The 27,655-nt window shown below is 46.9% G+C and overlaps 1 protein-coding gene across 1 annotated transcript in view; it reads right to left on the bottom strand.

Moving 5' to 3' along the window:
- EFCAB6 (EF-hand calcium binding domain 6) overlaps window positions 1-27,655 on the bottom strand; it is a 223,589-nt gene that overhangs the window by 169,550 nt on the left and 26,384 nt on the right. Inside the window, exons 5-7 of the mRNA XM_029954101.1 lie at window positions 27,314-27,525; window positions 14,075-14,163; window positions 7,995-8,061 (exon numbers count right to left, since the gene is read on the bottom strand). Coding sequence (XP_029809961.1) covers window positions 7,995-8,061; window positions 14,075-14,163; window positions 27,314-27,525 — 368 coding nt within the window. The remainder of the gene's footprint in view (window positions 1-7,994; window positions 8,062-14,074; window positions 14,164-27,313; window positions 27,526-27,655) is intronic.

The raw sequence follows: 27,655 nt of genomic DNA, 5'->3' as shown, positions 1-27,655 counted from the left end.
GTTCTGTGTCTCCTTCTCTCTCTGCCCTTCTCCTGCTCATGCTCGGTCTCTCTGTCTCTCTAAAATAAAATAAACATTAAAAAAACAACAACAAAATAAATAAAAAATAAAAGGTGCCACATGTAGGGGCACCTGGGTGGGGCAGTCACTTAAGCAACCGACTCTTGATCTCGGCTCAGGTCGTTATCTCGAAGTTTGTGAGTTCCAGACCCGCATCGGGCTCTGTGCTGATGGTGCGGAGCCTGCCTGGGATTCTCCCTCTTTCTCCTTCTCTCTGCCCCTCCCCCACTTGAAGACACTCTCTCTCCCCCCACCTCTCTCAAAATAAACTTAAAAAAATTTTTTTAAATCTCTATATATGTTTGTAAAAGGTGCCAAATCTAGAAAGGTACCCCACATCTCATGTCCTTCTCTACCTCCGGCATACGAAAACCCCATCCAAGGCACCTCGACTGCCAGTCTCCCCTGCCCCCTGCAGCATTTCCTGGCTCCTCCCATTACTGGGAACCTTTCCTACAGACCCATTTCTTCATTCGGTAAATGTTTGCTGAGGTCTCCTTAAGTGCCAGGATCAGCTCAAGGCACTAAAGTTACAACAGTGAGCAAGACAGAAGGCACCCACTCCCCAAGGGGCATATATCTTAGTGATAAACACGCAAGCAAACAAAAATCTCAGAATGTCTTAAGTGTTAGGGGAAATATGGAATTTTAGATAGTCTGGTCCAAAAAAAAACTCCTGGGGGGTTAAGTGTCCGACTTCGGCTCAGGTCATGATCTCACGGTCTGTGGGTTCGAGCCCCGCGTCGGGCTCTGTGCTGACAGCTCAGAGCCTGGAGCCTGCTTTGGATTCTGTGTCTCCCTCTCTCTCTGTCCCTCTCCTGTGCTCGCTGTCTCTCTCACTCTCTCAAAACTAAACATTTTTTAAAAAATCTCCCTGGAGGGATCTCACATGCTGAGCCATGTAAGCCAGGATGTTTGTGGGATGCTTCCTTGATGGGCCCCCAAAAGCCACGGGGCATCCGAACCAGAGGGGTCTGGTGAGACGCGGCTCCTGTTGTGAACAGATAACTCTGGGCGTTGTGCGGAATGGAGATTGTACGGGGTCCGGGGCAGGGGTCCCTGACGAAGCACAGGGTGGGGACGTCGGTGGCAGTGGGGACAGGAGAGATGGATGGGTTCCCGATACAGCACACAGGATGCGGCAGACGGGACATGCTGGACGTGGGGGAGGGGCCAATAAAGAAACACTGCGAATAAGATATAAGGAAAAGTTGCCAGCTACTCTGCGGACAGTGGTGAGTCCGGGGCCACACGTGTCCGCGTACCGTGGCACAGAGCTCTCTGTGGCCTAAGACCACAGTGACCACACACTATCATTTCACTTTCCACATGACAACTCATGTCTTCTCTCCTCCATATCCTGATTTTCTGAGTAACTTCTATGCCCCAGCACTATGGCAAGTTCATCATATGTTTACTGTCACCAAGAATCGCGACAATATTGGAAAAACCTCGCAGTATTGATTCTCCATTTCACAGCCGAGGAAGCAGACTCCAGAGAGACCGGCTTGCTCCCAGGCCCTGGGACAGTGCGCGGGGCTGCGTGCACCCCCAGCCGGCGAGGCCCAAGGGCCGCAGTCTGTCTCCCCTACGATCTCGACTGAACTATTGATTTTGCCACATGCAAGAAGATTAAAACAAAACAAAAAACAGGGCGCCTGGGCGGCTCAGTCAGTTTAGCATTCAACTTGGGCTCAGGTCATGATCTCACAGCTGATGAGTTCGAGCCCCGCGTCAGGCTCTGTGCTGACAGCTTGGAGCCTGGCGCCTCCTTCAAATTCTGTATCTCCCTCTCTCTCCCTCCCTCTCTCTCTCTCTCTCTCTCTCTCTCTCCTTCAAAAATAAACATTAAAAACAAACAAAAACCAAAAAACCATAAACTTAGTCTGAAATGATACAAGCTCTGACGTCATAGAATCTTTGCGTTAGCTTCCTGACGGAACGTTAGTAAATTAACAATAGAGCAGCCAAAAATAGGTCCTGGGATCGAAGACTCTTCAATCTAATTTTTTTCTAAGATGGCAACTGACGATTGTGTTATGTGAGATTCTCCGGATCAGAACGTAAGCACTCCCCTCCATTTAGCTGCACACAGACACACAGATGAGAGCTGGCTGTGACATTATTAATCACTATATTCAGTTATGATTGATAGGGTTTCTGCGGGGAGGAAAAAGTGGCTCAGATACAATCTGTCCCAACAGCTCTGCGATATGCTAATATTTTCTTCAGACGAAAGAGGAGATGTGTTCAAATACCTGTTATCCTAGGCGATTATTACCAAGTGCACCAAAGGGGAGGTGATAAAAGTGGGGTTAGGAGAATATTATAAATTAACCAAAAGCTTGTATGTTTTAGTAAATGGCCTCATTCTGAGTTTGACACAGTCTTTTTATGAGGCAAACAGACTGCATTCTGGTACATTCGTTCATGCTAATGTGGTGTTATAATGTGAAGGTGCGTTTATGAAACGGTTGTGATTCTAATGACTGTTGCTTTATTTCTCAAGCAATAATTTTTTAAATTTCTTTCTTTTTTTTTCCTCGGGAAAACTCACCTATTTAAGAAAATAAATCGACCCATTACTTTTGTCTCTTCCGCACGAAGATATTACAAACCAAGAGAGCAGCTCAGAGCCCCTCGTTATTCACTAATTACTTCTGGAAGGATCGAGGCTGCAGCTCCCCTACTCCACGGTACCAGGGTAAGCCCATGAAAACCTGTGCAAGGCCGCTCAGTGTCCGGCGGACACACTAGTCACGGCCGACGGGGCGGACCAGATGTTGTGACATCACGGCGCCCAGGCTTAAAACAGCATCCTCGATTCGGTGGGTGACGGAACAGGAGCACAGCCTGGGGCTCTGGATGTGTCTGTTTATTTATTTTTTTCTTCTTTTATGTCTTTAACTGAATCATACGTGCTTGGATTCTGGTCTTCAGTTAAGAACGGGTTTTTTTTCCATATGGGGCCATGGCGAAGGGTCATGCCATCTCTAAACATACCCTGTGTTCTCATACGGGTCAGAATAGCTTTCCGTCAGTAACTCCCGGTCACGGCTCGCCATGACCATCCGCCCCACCTCAAGCAGGGGGATGAGATTTTCTGGCATTTCCACCTCGCCTTCGGGGGCGGGGGGAATTGACAAGAGATAAAACAGACTACAAAGACCAAAACTTGGTTACCCTGCAGCCACTGAGGCTTTGCCTTCGCCCTTTTTGTTTCCCTAGGAGGCTCTTCCGCTGGAGAATTGCTAGGCCTTGGGCCCTGCCACGGGGGCAGGGTGCAGCTGGGGAGCTGCAGGACAGGCATGGAGCATGAAAGCCTGAGGACGTGGGAAGGACTGTGACAAAGGCAGGGCGTCAGAGTGAGAAAAAGGAAAACAAACTCCCAAATGCCCACACGAAGTAGATGCTATTTGGATGAAAAGAGGACTCTGTGGTCGGAACAGAAAACTGCACTCGTGCGTATGGCGAAGGTGACTTCTCTGTGCGCGGCCGGTCCACCTGCAGGCGTAACAAAGAGCCTCCTGTGCTGAATGCCAAGGAGGCACCCACACGTTTCCCAAATGGGCCTCGGAGAGCAGGTGGCCTGCTGGCGAAGGGCAGGGACTCTGGAACTGAGCAGCCACGGCAGAACGGCAGCTTCTCTGCCTACCAGCTGTGTGGCCTTGGTCAAAATGCTCACCCTCCATCCTAGATTCCTTCCATATCAGTGTGGGATAAGGATGGCGCCTGCCTTGTAGGGCTCCCCTCGAATGAAATAATGCAAAAAAATTTTTTGAATGTTTATTTATTTTAGAAACAGAGAGAGACAGAGCACAAGCCGGAGAGGGGCAGAGAGGGAGGGAGACACAGAATCTGAAGCAGATTCCAGGCTCTGAGCTGTCAGCACAGAGCCCGACACGGGGCTGGAACTCGTGAACAGCCAAGATCGTGACCTGAGCTGAAGTCAGACACAACAGGCTGAGCCACCCAGGCACCCCTTGAACAAAATAATTTAACACCATACAATACACAGAACGCTCCCAGTAAGCGCTCAATCAGTGCTATTATTCACAGAGCTTGCAAAATTCAAAAAATCCAGAGTGGCCAAAGGATTAGGGTGGGGTGGGGGGTGGGGGTCCTTTAGTGGGAGGCTGAAGCGGATGCTGTCGGTCTCCTTCTGCAAATCCACGTGCCCCTATTCCCTTCCCCCTCTAACAAATCCTCCAGTTTCCATTTGTGTTCATATTACCCACCCTCTGGGGGGCCTGTGCTTCAGGGAGGGAGTCAGGCCACGCCCCCAGGAGGGATCGGGGTTGGCTCAGGCCAGGTGTACCCCATTCCCACTACACGCCTCTGCTTCCCTAGGAGACTACGAGAGCGGAGAATCTAATAGACCAGAGACCTCAAGGACCCGTCAAGCAGATACCAAGTCGGGGCCCCGAAGAGGAGCAAAGGAAAGAGCGTATTTGTGAACAAATGAAAGGCAAGGGCCAAGGGAGTGGGAGCAAGCGAGGCAAGCCCAGGACTCAGAGTCCCTTCTGAGGACCCCGGGCAGCGCCCACAGGGGACCGGGACCGGCTGGGGCCAGGCGATGGCGGCCTGAGCACCGCCTGGGCTAACAGAGCCTCCCACCCACACACAGGCCTCCCCGGGATCAGACAGCAGCCTCTGCCCGTGAAGCCGGGGACCACAGTCACCAAAGGATGCAGAGACGGGACCTGGGGGTCATCCAGGCTGGCCCCCCATCCCACCATGTGACCGGCAGAGAAAACGAGGCTCAGAGAGCCCAAGGGTTCAACTGGATAGCGAGCGGGAACGTGCACGTATGTTGGAGGGTCTAAGTGCCCACGAAGAAGGGAGAGGCTGAGGAAACAGCCACCGGACCAAGCTCATGCGGAGGAAAACAATTCGGAAGCACAAGCGCCGGGGTTCGGTCGGCCTGGGGCGCTGACTGCTAACTATCCGTTAGTTTACGAAGGCTAGACCACACACACCACTTAGCAACGTCTGGCTCCCGAAATTCAGAGACATTTGCACGCATTCTTGGCTCTAACAAGCCATGTGGACTTATATTTAAAACAAAATAATGAGCCATCTCTCATTCTCAAGCCATATAGATCGCCCGGCAGTGACAACACATGTCTGAAGAGAGCCTGCTTTTCCCAGGTACTCAGCGCAGCCTCCGGTGCTCGTGTGCGGGCCATTTGCAGGATGAGAGTCTTAACTGGAAATCCGCTCCCACACAGAGCCAGCAGGTGAGGGCATCTCGTCTGTTCTGTTTATTTTGGGAGCGGGCGGGAAGGGACGAGGCTCACCGGTGCTCCTGCCTCGCCTCACAGGCAGCTGGTGTAATAAGACAGCGTCCCTGGCATCGTGCAACTGTGCCAGGTGCTTTACACACACAAGAGCGCTTCTGTGAACTAGGATGTCACAGGAAGTTGCTCAGATGGGAGAGGAAAAGCTATCAGCAGAAGGGAAGAAGGGAAGGGTGTGTTTTGTTTGCAAAGCCAACAGGTGCGGCCAAGAAGACGCCCAGCTAGAGGTTTCACCCGAGAGCCCCTTGCTAGGTGCGTCTTGCCCGACAGCCCCTTACGGGAGCCAGTTTGAGCTGGACTGGAGCTGAGGACCTGGGCAGAAGCCCCCCTGAGTTGCCCCGGAGTTACCTTATGCTCATTATAATACTAAGATCCCCTCCCCTAGGAGGAGTTTTCCGCCATTTTGTTTGGAACGTACGATGTATGCACACTAGCATGTGCCACTGAACCAAAAGTGCCTGTGTCAGCCCCTGCCTTCAGGGCACAGAATAGAAGCTTCCTGTCCTAACCCTACAGGGAGACAGAGTCTGAGAACTATCTCTCTGTCCCCTTGAGTTAAGTATTCTTCGACGTGATGTTATTATCCCCACTAATGGAGGAAGAAACCCAGTGATAAGGACTCGTCAAAGCCGCTGGTGAATGGCAAAGCTCCAAGATGGAAACCCAGAGCTGACCGGGTCCCATTAGGAAGCCACAGGCACTCAGGGGAGTCCCTTGTCCTCAGCAGAGCAAACCAAGACTTGAAGTTTCAGCTTCTCCAGGAGTGGAATTTGAAGCCAATCCATCTGGAAATTACTGTTCAGCACGGATGAGGTCATCTGTCACGTGGGCCCTCTCTAGTCCTCCCCCTCCCAAAGAAAGATGAGGTAATCACCTAGTAAGATCCCTTTGCCCCAGGAAAGATGACGTGGCCTGAAATAATCCTTTCCCTTTGCTAGCAGCTTCTGGCCCCGCCCCCTCCTTATATAACTAACCGTCTCCTTGCAGCTCCCTCTCCTCTGCCTCCTGGGGATGCTGCTCAAGCCCCGAATGGCTCAATGAAGCCGGTTAGATCTTCACATTTACTTGGTTGAGTTTCGTGGGTTTTTTTTTAACAGTCCCCGGGTCCGTCTTGTCCTACTCTACCTGCCTGCCCAGGGATTTAGTGATACTGCAATCACCCCTTCTCAGCCTTTTCCCCAGAAGTTGCTAGAAAGCCGCACTGTGTAAGCCCACTGATTAACTCACTCCTAACCAGTGGGATAAGAGGGAGGGGCTGGGATAACAGGAATTAGATCAAGGGCCGGAGTTCCCTTCTAAGTGTCCTCACCAAAGCCTGATTGTTGGTAATTTCCAATCCCTGCCTAGGTCCATGTGCGCCAGGCTCACTGAAAGGCTGTACTTTTTTTAAATGTTTATTTATTTATTTTCCAGAGAGAGAGAGAGAGATCCTGGGCAGGGAAGGGGCAGAGAGAGAGGGAGATAGAGAATTCCAAGCAGGCTCAGCGCGGTTAGTGCAGAGCCCAAAATGGGACTTGATCTCACAAACCATGAGATCATGACCTGAGCTGAAATCAAGAGTTGGATGCTCAACCGACTGAGCCCCCCAGGCGCCCCTGAAATGCTTTATATTGGATCCACGATGGTGTTTACGTTAATATGATGATTCTCATAAACGGTTGACTTTCCCAGGAGTATTTCATGATTAACACAGTTTATGAAGAGACAAATGAAAGGCGTACCATAAATAATACCAATCATATTACATATTTTTTACAGAATAACAAATGAACCAAACAATAGCAGAAGCAAATAATGACACCAGTTCTTACTAATGTAGACTAGAGTGAAACCAGACTTTTGGGAGTATGTAAGGCTAAAAAATATCACTGGAAGATGAATTTTCTGGTGTCAGTGGCATCAGCCAGGGAAATTTAGACAAACATTTTGTGGATTTCTGGCTACTTTTTATTTTGAAATGCATGAAACTCTCAGAAGGTTCAAAATGGAAAGAAAATTTGTCACATTTCAAACCAACATATTGAATCGGGTAAATTAAATCAGGATTCTCAAACTGCTCGTGTAACTGACAGGCTCAAATGCATTTTAAAAGGGGTCTGATTCCAACCCCAGAAAGCCACCAGCCTCTCCTCCCTGCCTAGCGGCGGGCGACCGTGTCCAACCGGAATCGGCCAACGGGAGCAAAGCTCCCTGCTCCTCTTGGGAGCACAGGCGGCAGCTTCTGTGGCTCCATACTGAAATGTGCGTGGCTCTGAGTTTTACCGGGTAGTTTTACCACGCTGCCCTGAATTGGCATTTCCCGCCGAAAAGCAGGAGTTTTCTCTTTCTAAAGAGATCCCTGCTTCAGCCTTTGACAGACCCAGAAGGGGCAGCCGGACGACTGAGGACCTGAAGTTCATACCAAAGTGATTAATATCCCAGCACTTGTGGCGGCGGAGCCTCTGACTAGGGGCTTTCGCCTGGGCCCCCGGCCGTATCTATTTGTCAGACGGCTTTGCAGGAGGGCGCAGACCCCGAGGTGTGGCTCCTTCTATTTCACCCACCTCTGCTAACAATGACTTTTGACAAAAGGTGTGGGGTGGAGGGGGGGAGGGGGAAGGTGCGGGGGGAAGAATTTTAAAAGATCTCTGTTACCTTTTCTCCTACTTGGATTTCAAGGTCTCTTACTGTGCGACAGCAATCCATTTCATTCCCACCTCCCCTTAAAAATAAAAATAAGAACTTTTTGTTAAAATGTTTTAACCAAATAAATGCTCACGTAGGGCACGCAGAGATCAAAATGATAAGGATTTCTAAATTACATACTTACAAGCACACAAGGCATTTCTTAGGCACTGCCGTCGGCCGGCAGTGCGGACCCTAGCTTCTCCGTGCCTCAGTTTCCTCACCCATAAAATGAAATACACTAACATTTCTCCCTCCCGGGTGGTGTGGGAAGTGAGAGATTAGAGCGGACGCTTAGTAAATCCATCTGATTTGATCCTCACTGCAACGGTGTGGGCCAGGGGCCATCATCGTCCTGGTGTGCAGAGTCCGAGGGAGAGCAAGGTCACGGGTGGAGAAGTGAGGCGCCAGGTCACACCCCACACCCCACCGCTCGCTGCCGTCCTCTGTTCTGACCTCTACGGGGCTCCCGTCCGCTCCGGGGACACCCTTAGCCGCGCTGTAAAGGGCTGCACGGTGGATGTGTCTGTACCATCCCGGTGGCCCCATCTGCTTCTATCAGCCAGTGTCTGTCTCGCACTATCCGTGTGCCTATAAGCTACCTCAGAGCCCCTCTGGAACAAGCCGGGGAGCCGGGAGCGATGCACGTGGGGGAGAAGCTCTCTGGACAAAGCACAGGGCACACACAGTGGCACGAAGCCGCTGGGGCCTGCAGCTCAGCACGTCCTGGCTTTGCTCACTGTCGGTGGTGGCCACGGAGACCGAAGCCCGGCCAGCAGGCCAGGGGACACGGGTGAGTGCAGGGATAAGTGGAAGTCACCGGAGCACTTCCGGCAGAAATTAACGTCCTTTTTCACTGGAGGAAACTGAGGCTGGGAGGGTTAGGTGCCCAGCTTCAACCTGGAAACTCGCCGGGAATCCAGCTTTATGTTTCTGTTTTAATGTAATATTTTTTATGTCTTAATTGTGTATTGAAGAGACACAAAACCCTATTTTTAAGCTATGTGTAAGATTTAAAGAACAAAAATCAGACAAATGCTTGTGTACGCACCATCAGCTGGAGAAAGGGACAGTGTGGGTGTCCCTGGAGCCCGGCGCCGGCTCCCCCCAACCTCCCCCTCCCCGCCTCCCCAGCCCGCGGGGCAGCTCCTCCGCCCACTCCGCTCGGGCCCTCTGCCCTCACAGCTGTCTCCCCGACCCCGCGCCTCGCACCCCGACTCCGTCTCTCTGCTTCAGGGGCACACGGCGTGTCACCAGGTATTAGTGACACCACCTTTCCTTAGACGAGTGTTCATTGAAATGGTATGTCTTTAAGCCCTTTCATGTTTTAACCTTTCTGTAAACCTGTTTCGGTTTTCTCTCAGAGGATTTTACTATTTGTTACCTAGGCAGACAATCTTTGCCTTTTAAAAGTGGGACATTTATTATAATTACGAATCCATTTGGGATTTCTGTTTGGTCTGCCCTGTTCTGCGGGCTTCTTGCCTTCTTTTCGGTTAACCCCCTTTTGATGGTTCCATTTGTCTGCCTCTAAATTTGGGAATTAGTCACTCCATTTTTAGGCTTGTGACAGTTGCTCTGGAAATGATAACCTGCATATTTTTCAAAGTCTAAACTTAATCCAGATTTTTAATCCTCCTGCTGGACGACCTAACGACTCGAGAGCATCTTACGCTAGTCCTTCCTCTCAGTGTATCTCCTGTCGTGTAGTTTAATTCTATCCTATTTTTAAATTCCCAGCGTCAGCATCGCGCGATCCTTAGTGCCTCCTGAGGTCAGCAGGTGTCAGGCTCCAACGGCACATTCACTCTGTGCCCTTCACTCTTTCCTGCATCACTTCTAACCGTCCGTCTGGGGACACTTTCTTTCCACCTAAAGTCCATCCTTTAAAGTTCTTTCACTGGATCTGCTGCGGGGGGGAGTCATTTTTGTTTTAGGGCGTCTTTGTTTCAATACTGAAAATATGAAAGATGCGTTCTTTATGTAGAATCCTAAGATGGCAGTGATTTTCCCTCCGCACGTTGTCATCATGGGTGCACTCGCCTGGCTGCTCTGTTGCTATTCAGAAATCACCTTTGTCTGGAAGTTGTCCTTTGGCTTCTTGGCAGATCTCTCGGTCTGGGGGTAGCTGTGCCCCCCCCATCTTTAATCCTGCTGGGATTTCTTTGGCTTCCTGAATCAGTGGGACAGAGTCCTCCCTCGGTTCTGGAGAGCCCTCAGCCACTGCCCCTTTAGGTGCCCCGTCTCATCCCTCAGTACTGTCTTTACAGAGCCCCAGTTCCATCTCTAAGTCTCTGCGCTGCCTTCTGGCTGAGATTTTTTCTGGCTAGTCTTCCAGTTCACTTATTTCTTCTGCTATGTCTAATCTGTTTATTGAACTTATTATGCTTATGAAATATGACTCATAGGTAGAAAAGTACATATATTTGCAGGGTTTAGTTATAATTAAGGCAAATGCCTACTTAACAATCACCCAAATCAAGAATCAGAGCCAAACTACAAAGACCCTTCTCTAACTAACGCTTCTTTCAAACTGCATGCATGTGTGACAATAAGAGGCATGCTTGGTAGTACGAAGGAAGGATGCAGTTGAAAGGTGACCTTGAACACCACAGGGAAAAGGGGACACCTGTGTCTCCCTTTTCCACATGGCCTGACGTCAGGGCTTGAGCCTATGCTATGGTAAGAAGAGGAAAGGGCCCCAGTGTTCCCGCAGAAAGAGACGTCAGCCTTACGATTCTAGGCTGGCGAATACTTTCCTCCCCGTGCACAGGAGAGGCCTTCCCATGGTCTCACACCTGGGACACCAGCCTCAGCGGGCGGGCGGTCTCCTAGGCCAGTCTGGTTTCTCCTCTCACTGCCTTTCCTGTCCTCTCTCTGGCTGTGCTCTGCGGTGTCACTGGGACGTGTCTACATAGGCGTTTCTTTTCATTTGGCTGGCGTGAGCTTCTCAGCCGGCATCCTTTCCAATACCTCTCTTCCCTATATTTCCCTACATATCTGGAAATCCAGTAAGAAATCTCTTGGCCTCTCTTTCTCCCATGTCTCTTATACCTGTCCTCCGTATTTTATCTTTGTCTTTTGGGTGGCTTTCTGGATAACTAATTTGGAACTATTTTCCACTCCACTAATGCTCCTTTCAGCTGTGTTCAATCCACGACTTTCATCCAGCCACTGAATTTTATATCTACAATTATAATTGCATCTTTCAGTACTGGATGTCTGTTCTGTACTTCTCCAAATCTTTTTTTTTCCTTTTGGCCTCTTATTTTGTATTTATATATTGAGTTCATTCTTTCATTTTTCTGAACATTCTAAAACAGTTTTAGGGGCACCTAGATGGCTCAGTCGGTTAAGTGTCCAGCTTTGGCTCAGGTCATGATCTCATGGTTCATGGGTTCAAGCTCTGCATCAGACTCTGTGCTGACAGCTCAGAGCCTGGAGACTGCTTCAGATTCTGTGTCTCCCTCTCTCTCTGACTCTCCCCTGCTCATGCTGTCTCTTAAAAATAAATAAAAAACATTTTTAAAAAATTAAAAAATAAAAGTTTTAGATTCTCTATCTGATAGTTCTGGTATTTCGAGCATGTGGATACCTGATTCTAGGGGACATTGTCTCTGCTGGTTTGCTACCTCATTCTTTGTCTCTTCGTATGTTTTTCAAATGTTTGTGTGTGCGGTCTGATCTTACTTGGCACTTTGTGGAAATTCCTTAAGGGCTAGGTTGAAAATGTATTCCTCTACAGAAGGCCACACCCAGTCGAGGGGCAGTTTTAAGTAAATTTTTAAGTAAACTCCTAGCCTAAGACTTTTCAGACCACACAGGTTGTAGCATTATTTCGGCACAGACTTGCAAAACTACTGACTCATTGTCCTTCACCAAAGCAGCGAGGAAATAGGTAGGTTTCCTCATTGTGCCGTTCTGTGATGCAGATTTATTTATAACTTGTCCTTACATGAGGGTTTAGGTGTCCTGGTCTTCTGTTGGGTCCCTCCACCTTGGACAGGCCCTCTAGGGTCTGTCTCCTGTCCCTTCCACTCCAAATAGCCAACCAAGCTGAATCACAAATCCAGTAGGATTTAGCCATCAACACCCTCAATGCAAAAGCTGGCTTTCATCTCCATGTCATGTTGGCCTCTAAGGGGTCCTTACTTCCCGGCCAGCCCAGGAATCAATGAAAATGTATATATACATTTTACCTTATATCAATCAGTTTAGTTGTTTCCAGTGGAAGTGCGTTCATGGGTATAGCCTACCATATCACCGTATCACCATATCGCCATATCACCGTATCACCGTTATCGCCATATCGCCGTATCACCGTATCACCATATCGCCATATCACCGTATCACCGTATCACCATATCGCCATATCACCGTATCACCATATCGTCATATCGCCATATCACCGTTATCGCCATATCACCATATCGTCATATCACCATATCACCGTATCACCATATCGTCATATCACCGTTATCGTCATATCACCGTTATCGCCATATCACCATATCACCGTTATCGCCATATCACCATATCACCATATCGTCATATCACCGTTATCACCATATCACCATATCACCGTATTACCATATCAACATATCACCGTATCACCATATCACCGTATCGCCATATCGCCATATCGCCATATCACCAGAGGGAGCATCTCCATTCACTACAACTCATTGTCTCCAACAGTAAAGAAAACTCAGCCCCAGAAGTTAAGTCAGTTTTCAGCTAAACCTTTCAAATTCAGTTTAAACATGTAGCCTTTTCTATTTAAGAAAGTAGCTTGTGATCCTTTTCATCTCAAGCTAATTATTAGACTGATGTTTCACAATTAAAGGAACAAAAACAAAAGACAGAAAAAGAACCCTCTTGCCTTGGGGGTTTCTAGTTGTGTAGCTTTTCCAACAAAGAACGTTCAGATGAGGGGGCTGTCCGCCCGCAACCTTGCCTCAGATGGGGACCGTTTTAGGTTAGGAGCATCAATGTACAGTTTATAAAACAAACAGTCATTGTTTTGAATCCACCTGGGGATGATCCCAGCCCACCACTTACGGATCATTAGCGAAACCGAGCACAGCGAGGTCCCCGGCCACCGAGGGGCTAATACTCCGTCGCTCTTGGCGCTGCGGCGCCGATTCTTTTTTTAAGTTGTGGTTAAAAAACAAAACAAAGCAAAACCCCGTGACACAAAATTTCCCATCTTAATCATGTTTACGCGTGCAGTTCAGCAGTGTTAGGTACACTCGCACTGCTGTGCACCACGTCTCTGAAACTCACGCCCAGTGAACAACCCCGTTCCCCCTCCCGCCTGCTGAATTCTCCCACCTACGCTCACACCCACGACCGAGTCACTCAGGAAAGCCACCGCGGCAAAACCTGCTAGGGTTTCAGGCCTGGACGTAACTCTTACCACCGCACGGCGCCCGAGGAAGTGAAGTCTATTCATTTAAAGTCAGAGAATCTGAGTAACTTTTTTACTAACATGGTCTTCCCTACCTCATATGCTAGAATCAGAGAACCTTCCAATTGATAGAGATGTGAGCGTTCTGACGCGAATGCTCCCCTTTTGCAGGCAAAGCAAAGGAGCCCCCAGCGCAGGCAGGGGCTCAGAGGGAGATCCCTTTAAAAAATATTTCATGTCTACCTCCTAAAACATGGTCACTTTTGAATGAGAGACATTAGAAATAAAAGTAAAATGAACAAATCTGTATTTTGCATCTTGATATTTTTACTTCAGAATCAAAATGCTATTATTTCCAAAGCTGAAATACACTGCGCATAATCTGAGTTAGCACGGCCTTAATCTGTTATGTTTCCATTTCTAATACAGTGTTATTTCTTGTATCCTGAAATACATCCTACGTTGAGGGTAAAGACTAAACCTTTGCCTGAGGATTAACTCCGTTAAGTTCTATATGAGCAAGGTCTCCCAGCTCACCTTCCGTGCATATCTGTTGACCTGATTATTTCCCATGACTTTATAGCCTCTCTCTTATCATTCCATAAGTCACATTTTCATATAAGCAAGAGACACCACTTACCCCTTTATAACATTTATATTGAGGTCCATTCCACCGAACCTGGACAGGAATTCGAGGTAAGGGACAGCCCCAGAGCTGCTGAGGGGGACCTGCGTTCAAACAGGAAGAATGACAGCCCGTTAGAGGGATCCGACCCGAGCAGTGGACAGCCCAGGAGGTCTCACAGTGTAGGGCAGGGTACCGTTAGAGGGACGGGTGTTCTGGAAGGCACAGTTACTTCACCCAGGTCTCTGAGTGTACACACATCCTCAGTAAACTGGGCACGGATAGCATAAATAACAGGCCAATCTGTGATCCATTAAAAGTCAACAAGTCATCTACAAAATTATCTGAAATCTAGTTCTATCTAAAGCATGAAGTAAAATTAGGGGAGCCTGGGTGGCTCAGTTGGTTGAGTGTCCAACTCTTGATGTGGACTCAGGTCATGATCCCAGGGTCCTGGGGTCAAGCCCCTCATCAGACTCCATGCTGAGAGTGAAGCCTGCTTAGGATTCTCTGTCTCTCCCCACCCCCCCCTTGCTCACAGTCTCTCTCTCCCTTCCCCTGCTCGCAGCCTCTCTCCCTAAAATAAAAATAAATAGGGCGCCTGGGGGGCTCAGTCAGTTGAGCATCTGACTTTGGCTCAGGTCATGATCTCATGATTTTGACTCTGACCCCGTGTCAGGCTCTGTGCTGACAGTCAGCTCAGAGCCTGGAGCTTCAGATCCTGTGTCTCCCTCTCTCTGCCCCTCCCCCACTCACACTCTGTCTCTCTCTCTCTCTCTTAAAAATAAACATTAAAAAGATTAAAATTAAAATAAAAAGTTAAAAAGTAAACGAAGATTAGTACATTCTAAAATATACAAATACATGTATGATATGTATTTTTCCCCAAGAGGCTCTGGCCATAGCACAATTTTGCCCTCTGCGTGTCATGTGACCTTTCTGTGCATTCGCATACTTGCAGGGTAGAAAAAAAGCCATTTTTAAATTAAAAACCCTATAAAGGACATTATTGGGTCAAGTGGGTCAGTACGAACTATAAAGTATTGTCTCAATGTTTGATTTGCTAATGCTGATAACTGTACTGGGATTATGTAAGAGGGTAGTTCTTATTTTTAGGAAATACACAGTGAATTTTTTACAAGGTAATAACCATATACAAGCAGCTTCCTCTCAGTTCAGAAAAACACTATGTCCAGAGTGTGTATATCTCGTGTGCCATTTGCTGTCCACACAGACCACTCACAGATCACAAAAGATCACGGGAGAAACAGAGGAGATTGAAGGTTCACAACGGGCAAATCTGGGAGAAGGTCTATGGGTATTATTTGTACTAGTCTTGGGCTTACAGATTTCCTGGAGGTTTGAACCTACTTCTAAAGAAAAAGTCTAATTTTTTAAAAGGTGAAAATACTTATCTCCCCCCGAAAAGGAGTAGGAAAGTGAAGTTAAAACATGTAATCAATGCAGACATATTTGATTAAGGCTCGGGCAAACACACAAAGAGCAGTTTCACATACAGCCGAGTGGTCCCCACATCTATGCGGTCAAGTCTGATGTCCACTTAGCCCTTAAAATTCCAGCCCCAAAGGCTCCGGGGCTCCGCACTCTTCCCCAAAGGGCAAATTTCTCTTTTCTATTTAAAACATGTGTGGCTGGGGACTGGGACCAGAGGGAGAGTGGCTCACAGGGCGGGCCTTCGTGGATGTGTCCCGAAAACAACATCCATGACTTCTATTCCGGATGGAGTATTTTTAGGGGCTGTACGTTTGGGGTAGACACCCCCCAGTCTGCCTAACCTACGGAAGAAGGGCAAGAATGGCGAACACGAGTCCCGCCAAGGCAGGAGGCCTCACGGTTTGGGGAGGAAGACTTCATGGCGAGGAGGCTGATGTACAGTTGACCTGCTCACACTCAACACACAGGTACAAGCACCACCCTGGGCGTTTCACAGGAGTTCACTCCTGCGTCCCCAATGCCAGCTTCGGAGGGCATGGTCACTCCCCACACGTCACAGAACAGAGATGGGACCTCCCTGCACGGCGCTACCATTAAGGCCAGACCTCTGTGACTCCGGAGCCCAAGCTCCTGTCACTGCACCGACCACCCTGCCAAGAAAGGAGGGAAGGGAAGGGAAAGGATGGGACAGGAAGGGAGGAAAGAAAGAAAGAAAAGAAGAAAGGAAGGGAGGGTGGGAGGAAGGGAGGAAGAAAGAAAGAGGAAGGAAAGAAGGAGAGAAAGAAAAAAGGAAAGGAAAAGAAAGGAAAGGAAAGGAAGAAAGGAAAGAAGAGAGGAGAGGAGAGAAGGAAGGAAGGAGGGAAGGAAGGAAAAGAAAGAAAGAAAGAAAGAAAGAAAGAAAGAAAGAAAGAAAGAAAGAAAGAAAGAAAGAAAGAAAGAAAGGAAGAAAGAAAGAAAAAGAAAAGAAGGAGAGAAAGAAAAAAGGAAAGGAAGAAAGAAAGAAAAAGAGAAGAAGGAAAGAAAGAAGGGAAGGAGGGAGGGACAAAGAGAGAGAGAAAAGAAGGAAGGAAGGGAGGGAGGGAGGAGGAAAGTCCATTAACCTATTGAAGCTTTTGTCACATTTCGCATTGTTACTTCCTGTCTAACGAAAATCCTAACATGGCGACACATTTTTGCAGTATGTCCAGCCTCCAAAGCTCAGCCCATTAAACAACCAAAGAATCTAGTCTAGAAGGAGAGGGTCTGCTAAAAATTCATTTTTTCAGTATTTGAGATTCTGGCAAAAATGTTGGAGAAACATAACCACCAGAGATGATCACTAAAAGTAAACACTGAGACTGGGGTGGGGGAGGGTGGTGTTAAATCCACATCTGTCATGTTGTCAGGAGTCTTCAAAGATGCCTCTTCCCCAACGCAGCACAACCTCTGCGACCAGACCACAACTGCCTTTTTCTTCTCTGGAATCTCTTTGCCAATTTAACTTCATTTACAACATTTTTAGTAACATTCAGAGACTGAGGCCACCTGTATGAAGAGATTCACTCTACCGCTAATGGAAACTAAGATATCGTGAAATGCCTTGTAAGCGATACCTCGTGTTCTTGCCCTGATCAATCTCCAAAACAGCTGCACATTCAAACCTTCTCAATGTGGGTCTTAAAATAAAATTAACGCTAAAGTGAATCCACTAAAACTGGAAAATTCTTTTCTAACATTGAGAGTGAAATTCCCATGAAATATTTTTACCAGTTTTATATGTTTCCAGGCAGGCTTACATTCACTATTGGAAAAGGGATTCATTGGTAAAAGATCTAGAAAAGTCACCCGCACTGTGAACTCCCGTGACTGGAAAAAGAAGCCTCGCTCTTCATTCCCAGTGAACTTGGCCTCCTAAAAACGCACCCCACCCCCGCCCCCTCGGCTTACACATGGGTCACGGGAGCGCGAGGTGCTGGAGGAGCCGTGTTATTCTTTCAGATAGACTACCAGGACCTGTTTTTTAAAGTCTTTGAATCTCTGCAGTTCTCAGTGACTTCTTTTAAAAACAGATGTAGCTTTTAAAAACAGATACACATTTCACATTTTCTGTACTTTTCCTCTTCCTGCATAGCTGATTAGCTTGGGAAGGTTGTCAAAATTTTAAATTAACATTAGATCATGAATATAGGGAGACATTAGCAGGAAAAATCTCTTAACTCTCCATTTGGTATAAATAAAGTATCAGTTAAATCAAGCTTATGAGGAAACTGATACCAGGTTTGCAAGACAAATGCTCTTTGAAAACAAGGGACCGGCACCAGCTACACTTGCCCCTGGGGGTGCAAATCCAAACCGCAGTGCGTCACCACCTCCCACCTGTCAGGACGGCTGAAGCCAAAAGCCGAGGGAACACCAGGGGCTGGTGAGGGTGCGGAGAAGGGGGCCTCTCGCACTGCTGGTGGGAACGCACACTGGTGCAGCCGCTCTGGAACACAGCGCGGAGGGTCCTCAGAAAGGTAAAAATAGAGCTACCTTAGGACCCAGCAATTTCACTACTAGGTATTTGCCCAAAGGATACAAAAATACTGAATTGAAGGGATACTCACACGCTGATGTCAACAGAAACACTATCAACAACAGCCAGACTATGGAGACAGCTCAAATGTCTGCCAAGTGATGAATGGATAAAGATGTGGTATGTGTGTGTGTGTGTGTGTGTGTGTGTGTGATGGAATATTGTTCAGCCATCAAAAAGAATGAAATTCTGGGGCACCTGGGCCACTCAGTCAGTTAAGTGCCTGACCTCGGCTCAGGTCATGATCTCACAGTTCATGGGTTCAAGCCCCGCATCAGGCTCTGTGCTGACAGCTCAGAGTGTGGAGCCTGCTTCGGATTCTGTCTCATTCTCTCTCTGCCCATCCCACACTCGTGCTCTGTCTCTCTCTGTCTCTCAAAAATAAATAAATATAAAAAAATTTTTAATTAAAAAAAAAAGAATGAAATCCTGCCTTTTTCAATGATGTGGATGGAGCTGGAGAGTATAATGCTAAGCGAAATAAGTCAGTCAGATTAGAACAAATACCATATGATTTCACTTGTATGTGGAATTTAAGACACAAAACAAATGAGCAAAGGGGAAAAAAACAGAGGGAGGCAAACCACGAGACAGACTCTTACCTCTAGGCAACAAGCTGATGGTCACCAGAGGGGAGGTGGGTGGGGGCTGGGTGAAACAGGTGATGGGCATTAAGGAGGGCACGCATCCCGATGAAGGGGGGTCATGTGGATGTGCTGAATCACTATATACTGCACACTTGAAACTGATATCACACTGCGTGTTAACTACCTGGAGTTTAAATAAAAACTTGAAAAAGCTAGAGAGGGGCGCCTGGGTGGCTCAGTTGGTAAGGCTTCTAGCTTCGGCTCAGGTCATGATCTCACAGTCCGTGGGTTCGAGCTCTGCGTTGGGCTCTGTGCTGACGGCTAGCTCAAAGCATAAAGCCTGCTTCAGATTCTGTACCTCCCTCTCTCTCTGACCCTCCCCTGCTCATGCTGTCTCTCTGTCTCTCAAAAATAAATAAAAAACATAAAAAAAGAATTTATTTTAAAAAAGTGAGAGAGAACTTACCACACGACACAGCAATTCCACTCCCAGGCCTGTACCTTAGAGAAGTCAAGACGTATGTCCACACAAAAACTTGTACATAGATTTTTTTATGTTTATTTATTTTGAGAGAAAAGGCTCATGTAGAAGAGGGGAAGAGAGAGAGAGAGAGAGAGAGAGAGAGCGATGGAGAGAGAATACCAAGCAGGTTCCGCACTGTCAGCACAGAGCCCAATGCGGGGCTCGAACTCACAAACCACGAGATCATGACCTGAGCCAAAATCAATAGACAGATGCTCAACTGGCCGGGCCACCCAGGCGCACCTGTACATGAGTTTTCATAACATTATTAACAAAAGCCAAAAAGTGGAAACAACCCGAAGGTTCATCAGCTGGTGCTAAACACAAGGTGGCCTACGCACATGACGGACTGTCGTTTGGCCGCAAGAAGGGATGAAGCCACAACACGGGCGAACTTAGAACACGTGATGCCGATGAAGGAAGCCAGGAACCAAAGGTCATGTGTTATATTGTGCCTCTTACAGGAAATGTCCACAAGAAGCAGACCTAGTGTGACAGAGAATATACTAATGGCTGTCAGGGACTAGGGGAGGGGAGATGGGGAGTGACCGCTGGTGGGTACAGGATTTCTTTTTGGGGTGATGGAAATTTCTAGAACTAAACAGTGGTGATGGCTGTATAACCCTGAATATACAGAAAACCAACAACTTGTAAATTTTCAAGTGGTGACTTTTATTACAATACAAATTATATCTTAATAAAGTTTTTAATAAAAATGTAGATACAGGATCACCTGGGTGGCTCGGTCACTTAAGCATCTGACTCTCGGTTTCTGCTCAGGTCATGATCTCATGGTTCCTGGGGTCAAGCCCTGTACTGGGCTCTGCCCTGACACCATGGAGCCGACTGGGGTTCTCTCTCCCTCTCTCTCTGCCCCCGCAACTTGCACTTGTCTTTCTATCTCTCAAAATAAAGAAATTTTTTAAAATGTGGATACAGTCAAAAGTGACATGGGAAATCATTGATATGTATTATTTTTTTAATAGTTTATTTTCAAAGTGGTTTCCATAATACACCCAGTGCTTCTCCCCCACAAGTGCCCCCCACCATGACCATCACCCCCTTCCCTCCCTCCCCCCCTTCAGTCTATGGTTCGTTTTCAGTATTCAATAGTCTTTCATGATTTGTGTCCCTCTCTCTCCTCAGCTCTCTTTCCCCCTTCCTCTCCCTATGGTCCCCTGTTAGGTTTGACCTGTTAGACCTATGAGTGCAAACATATGGTATCTGTCCTTCTCCGCCTGGCTTATTTCACTTAGCATCACACCCTCGAGGTCCATCCACTTTCCTACAAATGGCCAGATGTCATTCTTCCTCATTACCCAGGGGATACAGGAGTGTTGATGCACAGGAGCACATGTACCCCAATGTTCAGAGCGGCACTTTCTACAATAGCCAAATTATGGAAAGAGCCTAAATGTCCATCAACTGATGACTGGATCAAGAAGATGTGGTTTATATACACAATGGAGTATTACATGGCATTGATATGTATTATTAGTGAAATTTTTAGTTAAAATGAATTAAGGGGAAGCTTTTTAAGGAGAAAAGCTCTTCATCTTTCTTCCCTCTTCCCTTCTTTCCTGCCCCTCCCTTAGCGAGTCAGTCCTAAAGTCTGATGGGGCAGAGAGAAAAACAATGTCTGCCAGCTAGGGGCACCATGGGAGTCCAGAGCAGGATGTGACCCAAGTGGGGTGGAGAGAACAGCCCCTCGTGGGGGCAAGGCCCTGCGGATGGGAGATGACCACACGCCAGGGAGACTCATCCAATACGCAAATATTCTAAGAATAACAAAAGCCAGGTTTCTCGTTGTCTGAAAAGGTAATGGCAAATAGGAAAAGGCAAGAAAATTAGAAAGAACCCTGAGGCGTAGAACTAGAGCTGGCAGTCGTGGTGTAGACTCGTGGTTTTCACTACAGAGAGAGGCTGGAACAGAAATGAACGGGGATGTAAATGCACGTACGCCTGTGTGTTGCGGGGAGACGCAGCCCCTGGAGCTCTGCCCACGGAGAGGCCTGGACGGCCGTCCCGGTGCCCAGATTCCGGGTTCCGAGTTTCTCCCCCATTGAAAGGAACCAAAACGGTGTAGAGAAATGGATGGCTGCAGGACTGACGCAGGGCAAGTACAGAGGCGTCTGGAATACCTTCTATCGGGAACCAAGGAGCGCTCCAAGAATGATGGGGGCGGGGCGGGCCAAAAGGATACAGAAGCCAGCGTGAAGGCGCTCCTACTGGGCAAAGAAGAGACAATTTAAAAATCAAAACAAATGAGCTAATGGATCATAACCACCTAACGAAATAGGAAATCTTGAGTCCCTGCAAATATAAAAACAGTAAACGAGTAGATGAAAGTCTGGTAAAGAATGGAATGCTTACATAGTTCCAAAGTTTTCCCACAAGACGTTTATTAATTACAAAGAGTATCTTACCGTGAAAAAGCCTGACAGACCCCACTTACTCACGTGATCAAAGTGAACATGCGCAGACACGGCAAGCTAGGATCACGTGCAACCTAATAAAATGCACCGAGAACGGAGCAGCCTTTCTGTGGCCTCGACCCCGTCATAAGGAGACATCAGACAAACTCACCGGGACATAAGACGCTCTGCGACTTCAGAGTGTTAAGGTCCGGAAAGCCGAGGAAAGACTGAGGAACTGTTCTAGGCTGAAGGACACCTGGGGGATGCAACAACCAAATGCATTCGGGAATCTGACCTGGATCATACAAGACACGCATGGAATGGCCGGCAAACCCCGGCTGGGGCCTGGGGCTGAGATGGTAGCCAGGAGTTCACGTCAGGGTCCACGTTTGGACGGTCACACTGTGGTTATGTAGGATGCTATCCTTGTTTTGTTTTTTTTTATTTTATTTTTGAGAGAGAGAGACAGAGACAGACAGAGAGTAACCAGGAGAGGGGCAGAGAGGGAGGGAGACACAGAATCCGAAGCAGCTCCAGGCTCCGAGCGGTCAGCACGGAGCCTGACGCGGGGCTCGAACCCACGAGCCTGAGCCATGGGATCATGACCTGAGCTGAAGCTGGACGCTTCATGGACTGAGCCCCCCAGCGCCCCAAGCCGTCCCTGTTTTATAGGACACACACATTGAAATAATTGGGTGATAGAGTCACTTAGTCCCAAATGCTGTAGGGGGAAAACCTGCACTTCCCACTAAACTTCCAACTTCTCTGTCACTCTGTGACTGCTTTTTCAAAATGGTAAAGCAGAAGTTGTGGTAGATACAGCTCGTAACAAACCAATCTCCCACACGAAACAACTATAAACTGGTACATACGAAAGCAGAAAGACTTTGGAGAAAATCAAAAGTCAGGAAAGCGGACAAGTATGGAGGGAGTCTCCTGTGCATAAAGGCTTTGAGCCTAAGTGTAAGCCACAGTCACTCCCCAGCACAGAGCAGCTGAAACCCCAAAAAAGCCCGCCGTCTCTCTGGCCTGAAGAACCAGTGTGCATGTTCTGAAGCAACCACGGTGAGGGAAATCTCAAACAGGAGAGAGGAGGAGACCCGCTTTCTGTTCTAAATTCTGTCCAAGTTTCCAAACGACACCCAAACTAGGCAGGTGCAAGCCATACTCAGAGACCCACCGAGAAGCAAAAGGGCCAAGCTCACTGCCGGCGAGAGAGAGTTTGCAGGTCAACTCCTGCCAGAGCAGAAGCACCAACAGTCTTCAGAGGAATGTAACAGAACCCAGTCTCCACAGCACGGTATCCATATGTCCAGCCCCGAACTGTCTTACGTGCAGCCACAGTCACATGTGGCCACTGAGCACTTGAAATGAAGCTAGGGCAACGGATGAACTGAAGCTTTTGATTCAATGTTAATTCATTTAAAGTTTAAAATTAATTCAGTGAGGGGCGCCTGGGTGGCTCACTTGGTTAAGCATCCAACTTCAGCTCAGGTCATGATCTCACAGTTCATGGGTTCAAGCCCCATGTTGGGCTCAGTGGGGCCAGTAAGAGCCTGCAGCTGCTTCAGATCCTGTGTCTCCCTCTCACTCTGTCTCTCCCCTGCTCACATTTTCTCTCTCCATCTCTCAAAAATGAATAAACACCAAATATTATTTAAATATCTAACAATAGTGGGTTTGATAAATAAAAAATTAATTAATTAAAATAAATTAAATTAATTCAGTGGAAAACTTTTAAGTATGTTTGGAATGACTAAGTATGTGAAGCTGGTATTTTAATTACAAATTTTATGAGGGGCGCCTGGGTGGCTCAGTTGGTTGAGCATCTGGCTTCAGCTCAGGTCATGATCTTGTGGTTCATGGGTTCGAGTCCTGCATCAGGCTCTGTGCTGACAGCTAGCTCAGAGCCGGGAGCCTGTCTTCAGATTCTGTGTCTCCCTCTCTCTGACCCTCCCCTGCTCACACTGTCTCTTTCTCTCTCTCAAAAAAAATTTTTTTTAAATTTTAAAAACACAAAACATAAAAATAAATAATAAATTTTATGAAATCTAAATAAAGATAAATTATTCCCAATGGGAATTAAGTGTGTGAACTGAAGTCAGCTGTAAGTGTAAAGTGCATAGCAGGTTTTGAAGACTTCATACACAGAAAAGTGCAAAATAACTACTGACTGTCAATTCTTAATAGTGATAACATGTTAAGATTATGTATTTTGGACATGTTTGTTAAATAAACATATTCAAATTAATTTCACCTATTTCTTTTCAGGTGGCTATTAGAACATTCTAAATTACACATGTGAGTCACTATATATATATATACATATATATATATAAAATGTATTTTAAAATATTTTTTATTTTAGTTTTCAGCAATCTCTACAGCGAGTGCGGAGCGTGAACTCACAATCCCGAGATCAAGAGCTGCACGCCCCACTGACTGAGCCAGCCAGGCACCTCTCACACCGCATTTCTATTGGATAGCACTGGTCTGGGATATAACCCAGATACAGTAAAACCCTGAATTGTGAGTAACTCGCTCTGTGAGTGCTCTGCAAGACGAGCAAGTGTTTCTAATAAAATTTTAACTTGATCGACAAGCGACGTCTTGCGGTATGAGTGGCATGTGACGCTGAATGTCACGTGTGAGCCAATGGTTCTTCCCTCTCTCTCCCTCTCACTGCAGGGTTGTGGGTGATCATCTTCCATGCTTGGAGGCTCACTCTCGGGCTGCAGCATTTGGCAGAAATCAGCGATTTTTCAGAATGCTAGAAGGTGCCCACAACTGACACTAGTGTTTTGTTTTTTGTGACTTCAAAGCACCTACGGACAGTCCTTTGCTTTTCCATCCGAGAGTAAGCTTAGGAGCGCTTTGTTTCAGTCTAGGTAGGACCGCCTGCCGAGCCAGCTCTTCCCTCCGCTGCCGGACTGCCAGTTACATATATACAGTATATGCTAAGAGTTTATTAATATACCACGACAATCAGCATCTGTGTGAGCAGACACAGTGGCCCACACACAGAAAATTATTGAAAAGAAAGGTGGTAAGAAGAAGGAGATGATTAAAATGTAAGTTAAGAAGGAAATCAAGAAGTATGAACAAAGTATGCAAGTAGCCGAAATCGCGGGATTTTCTAAGAAGTCTATATCTGCATCTCATCTGCGGAGGAGGAGGAAGAAAAGGCAGAGGAATCCGTCACTTCCAGTGAGATTAGGGAGATGTAGAAAATGTGGGAAAGAGTGCAAATTTTTGTAGAAAAGCATCACCCAAATAAGGCTGGAGCAGTGCGAGCGATGAATCTGTTGAATAACAACACAGTGTCACATTTTTGCAAAATCCTCAAAAGGAGGCAAAACCAAGGGTCATTGGAAGGGTTCCTTGTTGAAGCTGCACGAAAAGAAAAAGATTTCGTTGAGCCAATAGATAGTAGTGATTCCATTAGTGGCAGTGAAAGTCGTCCTGCACAATAACCCTTCCACCTCTGGTCTCCCTCACACCGACCACGAAGGCTTTCAAAGGTAACTACAGGGTAATTTGCTTATTTTTCTCTATATTTTGTATTTTCTTTATAAGTTTCTATTATATTACAATATTGTAATCATTTTTATATGAATATTCTGGGGCTGTGGAACGAATCATCTGAGTTTTGATTATTTCTTATGGAGAAATTTGCTTTGATATAGAAGTGCTTTGGATTACAAGCATGTTGCCAGAGTGAATTATGCTTGCAAACCAAGGTTTTGCTTTATAAGAACTAGAAAAATGTGACCCTTGTTAAAGGAAAAAAAATCAATGCAGGCCAACCCGGAGATAAGGACTTTATTTATTTTATTTTAGAGAGAGAGACCACAAGGGGGAAGAAGGACAGAGGGAAGGAGAGAGAGCACCTTGAGCAGGAACCATGCTCAGCACAGCCCAACTCAGGGTTTGATCCCACAGCTCTGGGATCGTGACCCGAGCTGAAATCAAGAGTCAGATGCTCAACCAACTGAGCCACCCAAGCGCCTCTCATTCAAGGACTTTAAAACAGCAATTTTAACTATGCTTAATGAGTTAAAAGAAATATGCCTATAATTGAAGAAAAATAGGAAATCTAAGCAGATACATAGAAATTATAAAAAAAAACAAATGAAAAGTCTAGAATTGAAAGATACTATGTCTAATATTAAATATTCACTGAATGAGCTCAATAGCAGAATAGGGATGCAAAGAAAGAGTCACTGAACTTGAAGACAGATCAGCAGATCTTATCCAATCTGAAAAATAGAAAAAAAAATTTTTTTAATGTACAAAGCGTCAGGAGTCTGGGGACAATACCAAAATGTCTCAGAGAGGCTAACGTAAAAACTATACATCAAAAAATAATGGCTACGAACCCCAAACTCCGTGAAAAACAAAATTAAAGGAAGAGAAATCCATGAAACAGTACCATGGTATGCTCAAGAAGAAACAACAAATAGATCCACAAAAAAAATTTTTTCTAAATCAGTCAAAGGAAGGAGAGCCAGTCCCTGAGGCTAAGACTGGAATCTGGGAATACCCAAAACTTCTCTGGGTTGTTTGTTTTCCTGACACAAAACCCCCCTGTGGTTAAAGAAAACAAACTGGGTTGGGTTGAGGTAGTCAACACATTTTAGAAGGAAAGAGGCTCTTAAATACTATAAAATACTAGACTCTGAGGAAGCAGTAATGAATGAGCAAAAATATGTACATCTCTGTGTGTGTGTGCGTGTGCGCACGCGTGCGCACACAAATTAATAATTGGGTTATTGGGTTGGAAGGCACACTACTGATATTTCCAACCAACTCTTCCACTTAGGTATTATGATCCCTACGGATTCATGGATTTGAGAGTGTTTAATTCCTTTCTTGTATTGTCTATTCCTTTTTTAAAGGTCCTGAGGGCTCAGGCCCCGCCATGCCCCCTGGTACGGTCCCCCATGGAAGGCCTCAGGGCCTGTCCTCCATACCCTCCCCAAGTAACTGCATCAGCCCTGCGGTAAACCCTTCCTCGGTCCCCTACAGCTTCCAGAACAGAGGCCAAACTCACTTATGTGGTACTTTCAGGATTGGCGCCCCCGTCCACACCCTGACACACATCCCTTTGCTTCAGATACAAATGACACCACCCGGTTCCCTGAATAGATATGCCAAGCTGATTCAGGCACCCACGATTTCACCTGGGCTATGTTCCCTCTGCCTATAAGGCCCTTCCGTTCTTTCCTCTGGCTAATACCCACTCCTCCATCAAAACGCAACTACACACACCCCTTCCTCCCCAAAGCCTTCTTGGACAACCACCCCATTTTTACGTAGCTCTCCTTCCTGTAACTCCCACAGTTACCAACACTTGCAAATACCTCCCCGTGGGACTGGGACCCCCTCAGGGGCAGGGCCACGCCTGATGGCTCTGCATTGGGTCGACAATACAGTAGGTGCTCAATAACCATTCAGAGCAAAAACCAATGCCAAATACTAAGTTCCAAAATAGGAGTTGACCAAATAGTTTTTATCTGAAGGCTTGAAAAAAAATAAATAACTAGAGGAAATGGCTGGACCAGTAGTCCACACAAAACACGAACAAAACTTGAACCACTCACTTGAAACCATGGGGGACAGGGTGGGGGTGGGGCTCCAGAACAGACTGCCCGCTCCAGTAGCCAACCCTGTCTTTTCCAGAACTGGGTTATTCTAAGTCGCTTGTCCATACTGTACCTGAGCCAGGACATCTTGAAACTGTTCTCTCGTGAGAGGCATCAGGAAGGTGGTGACAATTCTTTTCAGTTCACTCTTCGACACCGTCATGCTGTGACCGGGATCGAGCAGCTGAAAGGCCTTTTTCAACTCGTCCCCTCTGTCGGTGATTTTTTGAAATAAAATCTGTTCCACATCTAAGAAGGACAGTGTTGGATCTGCAATAGCAGTGGCTGTAGAAGAGATACAGTTATCAGGTGTGCTTGTTTGTAAATCGCGTCCAAAGATCTCCAAAACCACTTCTCCGCGGGCTAGAATCCAACCAACTTCCCAAACACTCTTTATCTACTGAATCTCGCTTTA

Source organism: Suricata suricatta, chromosome 10 (genome assembly GCF_006229205.1).
Source record: "Suricata suricatta isolate VVHF042 chromosome 10, meerkat_22Aug2017_6uvM2_HiC, whole genome shotgun sequence".
NCBI classification, from domain to species: domain Eukaryota; kingdom Metazoa; phylum Chordata; class Mammalia; order Carnivora; family Herpestidae; genus Suricata; species Suricata suricatta.
This window is presented reverse-complemented; position numbering and strand designations above follow the sequence as displayed.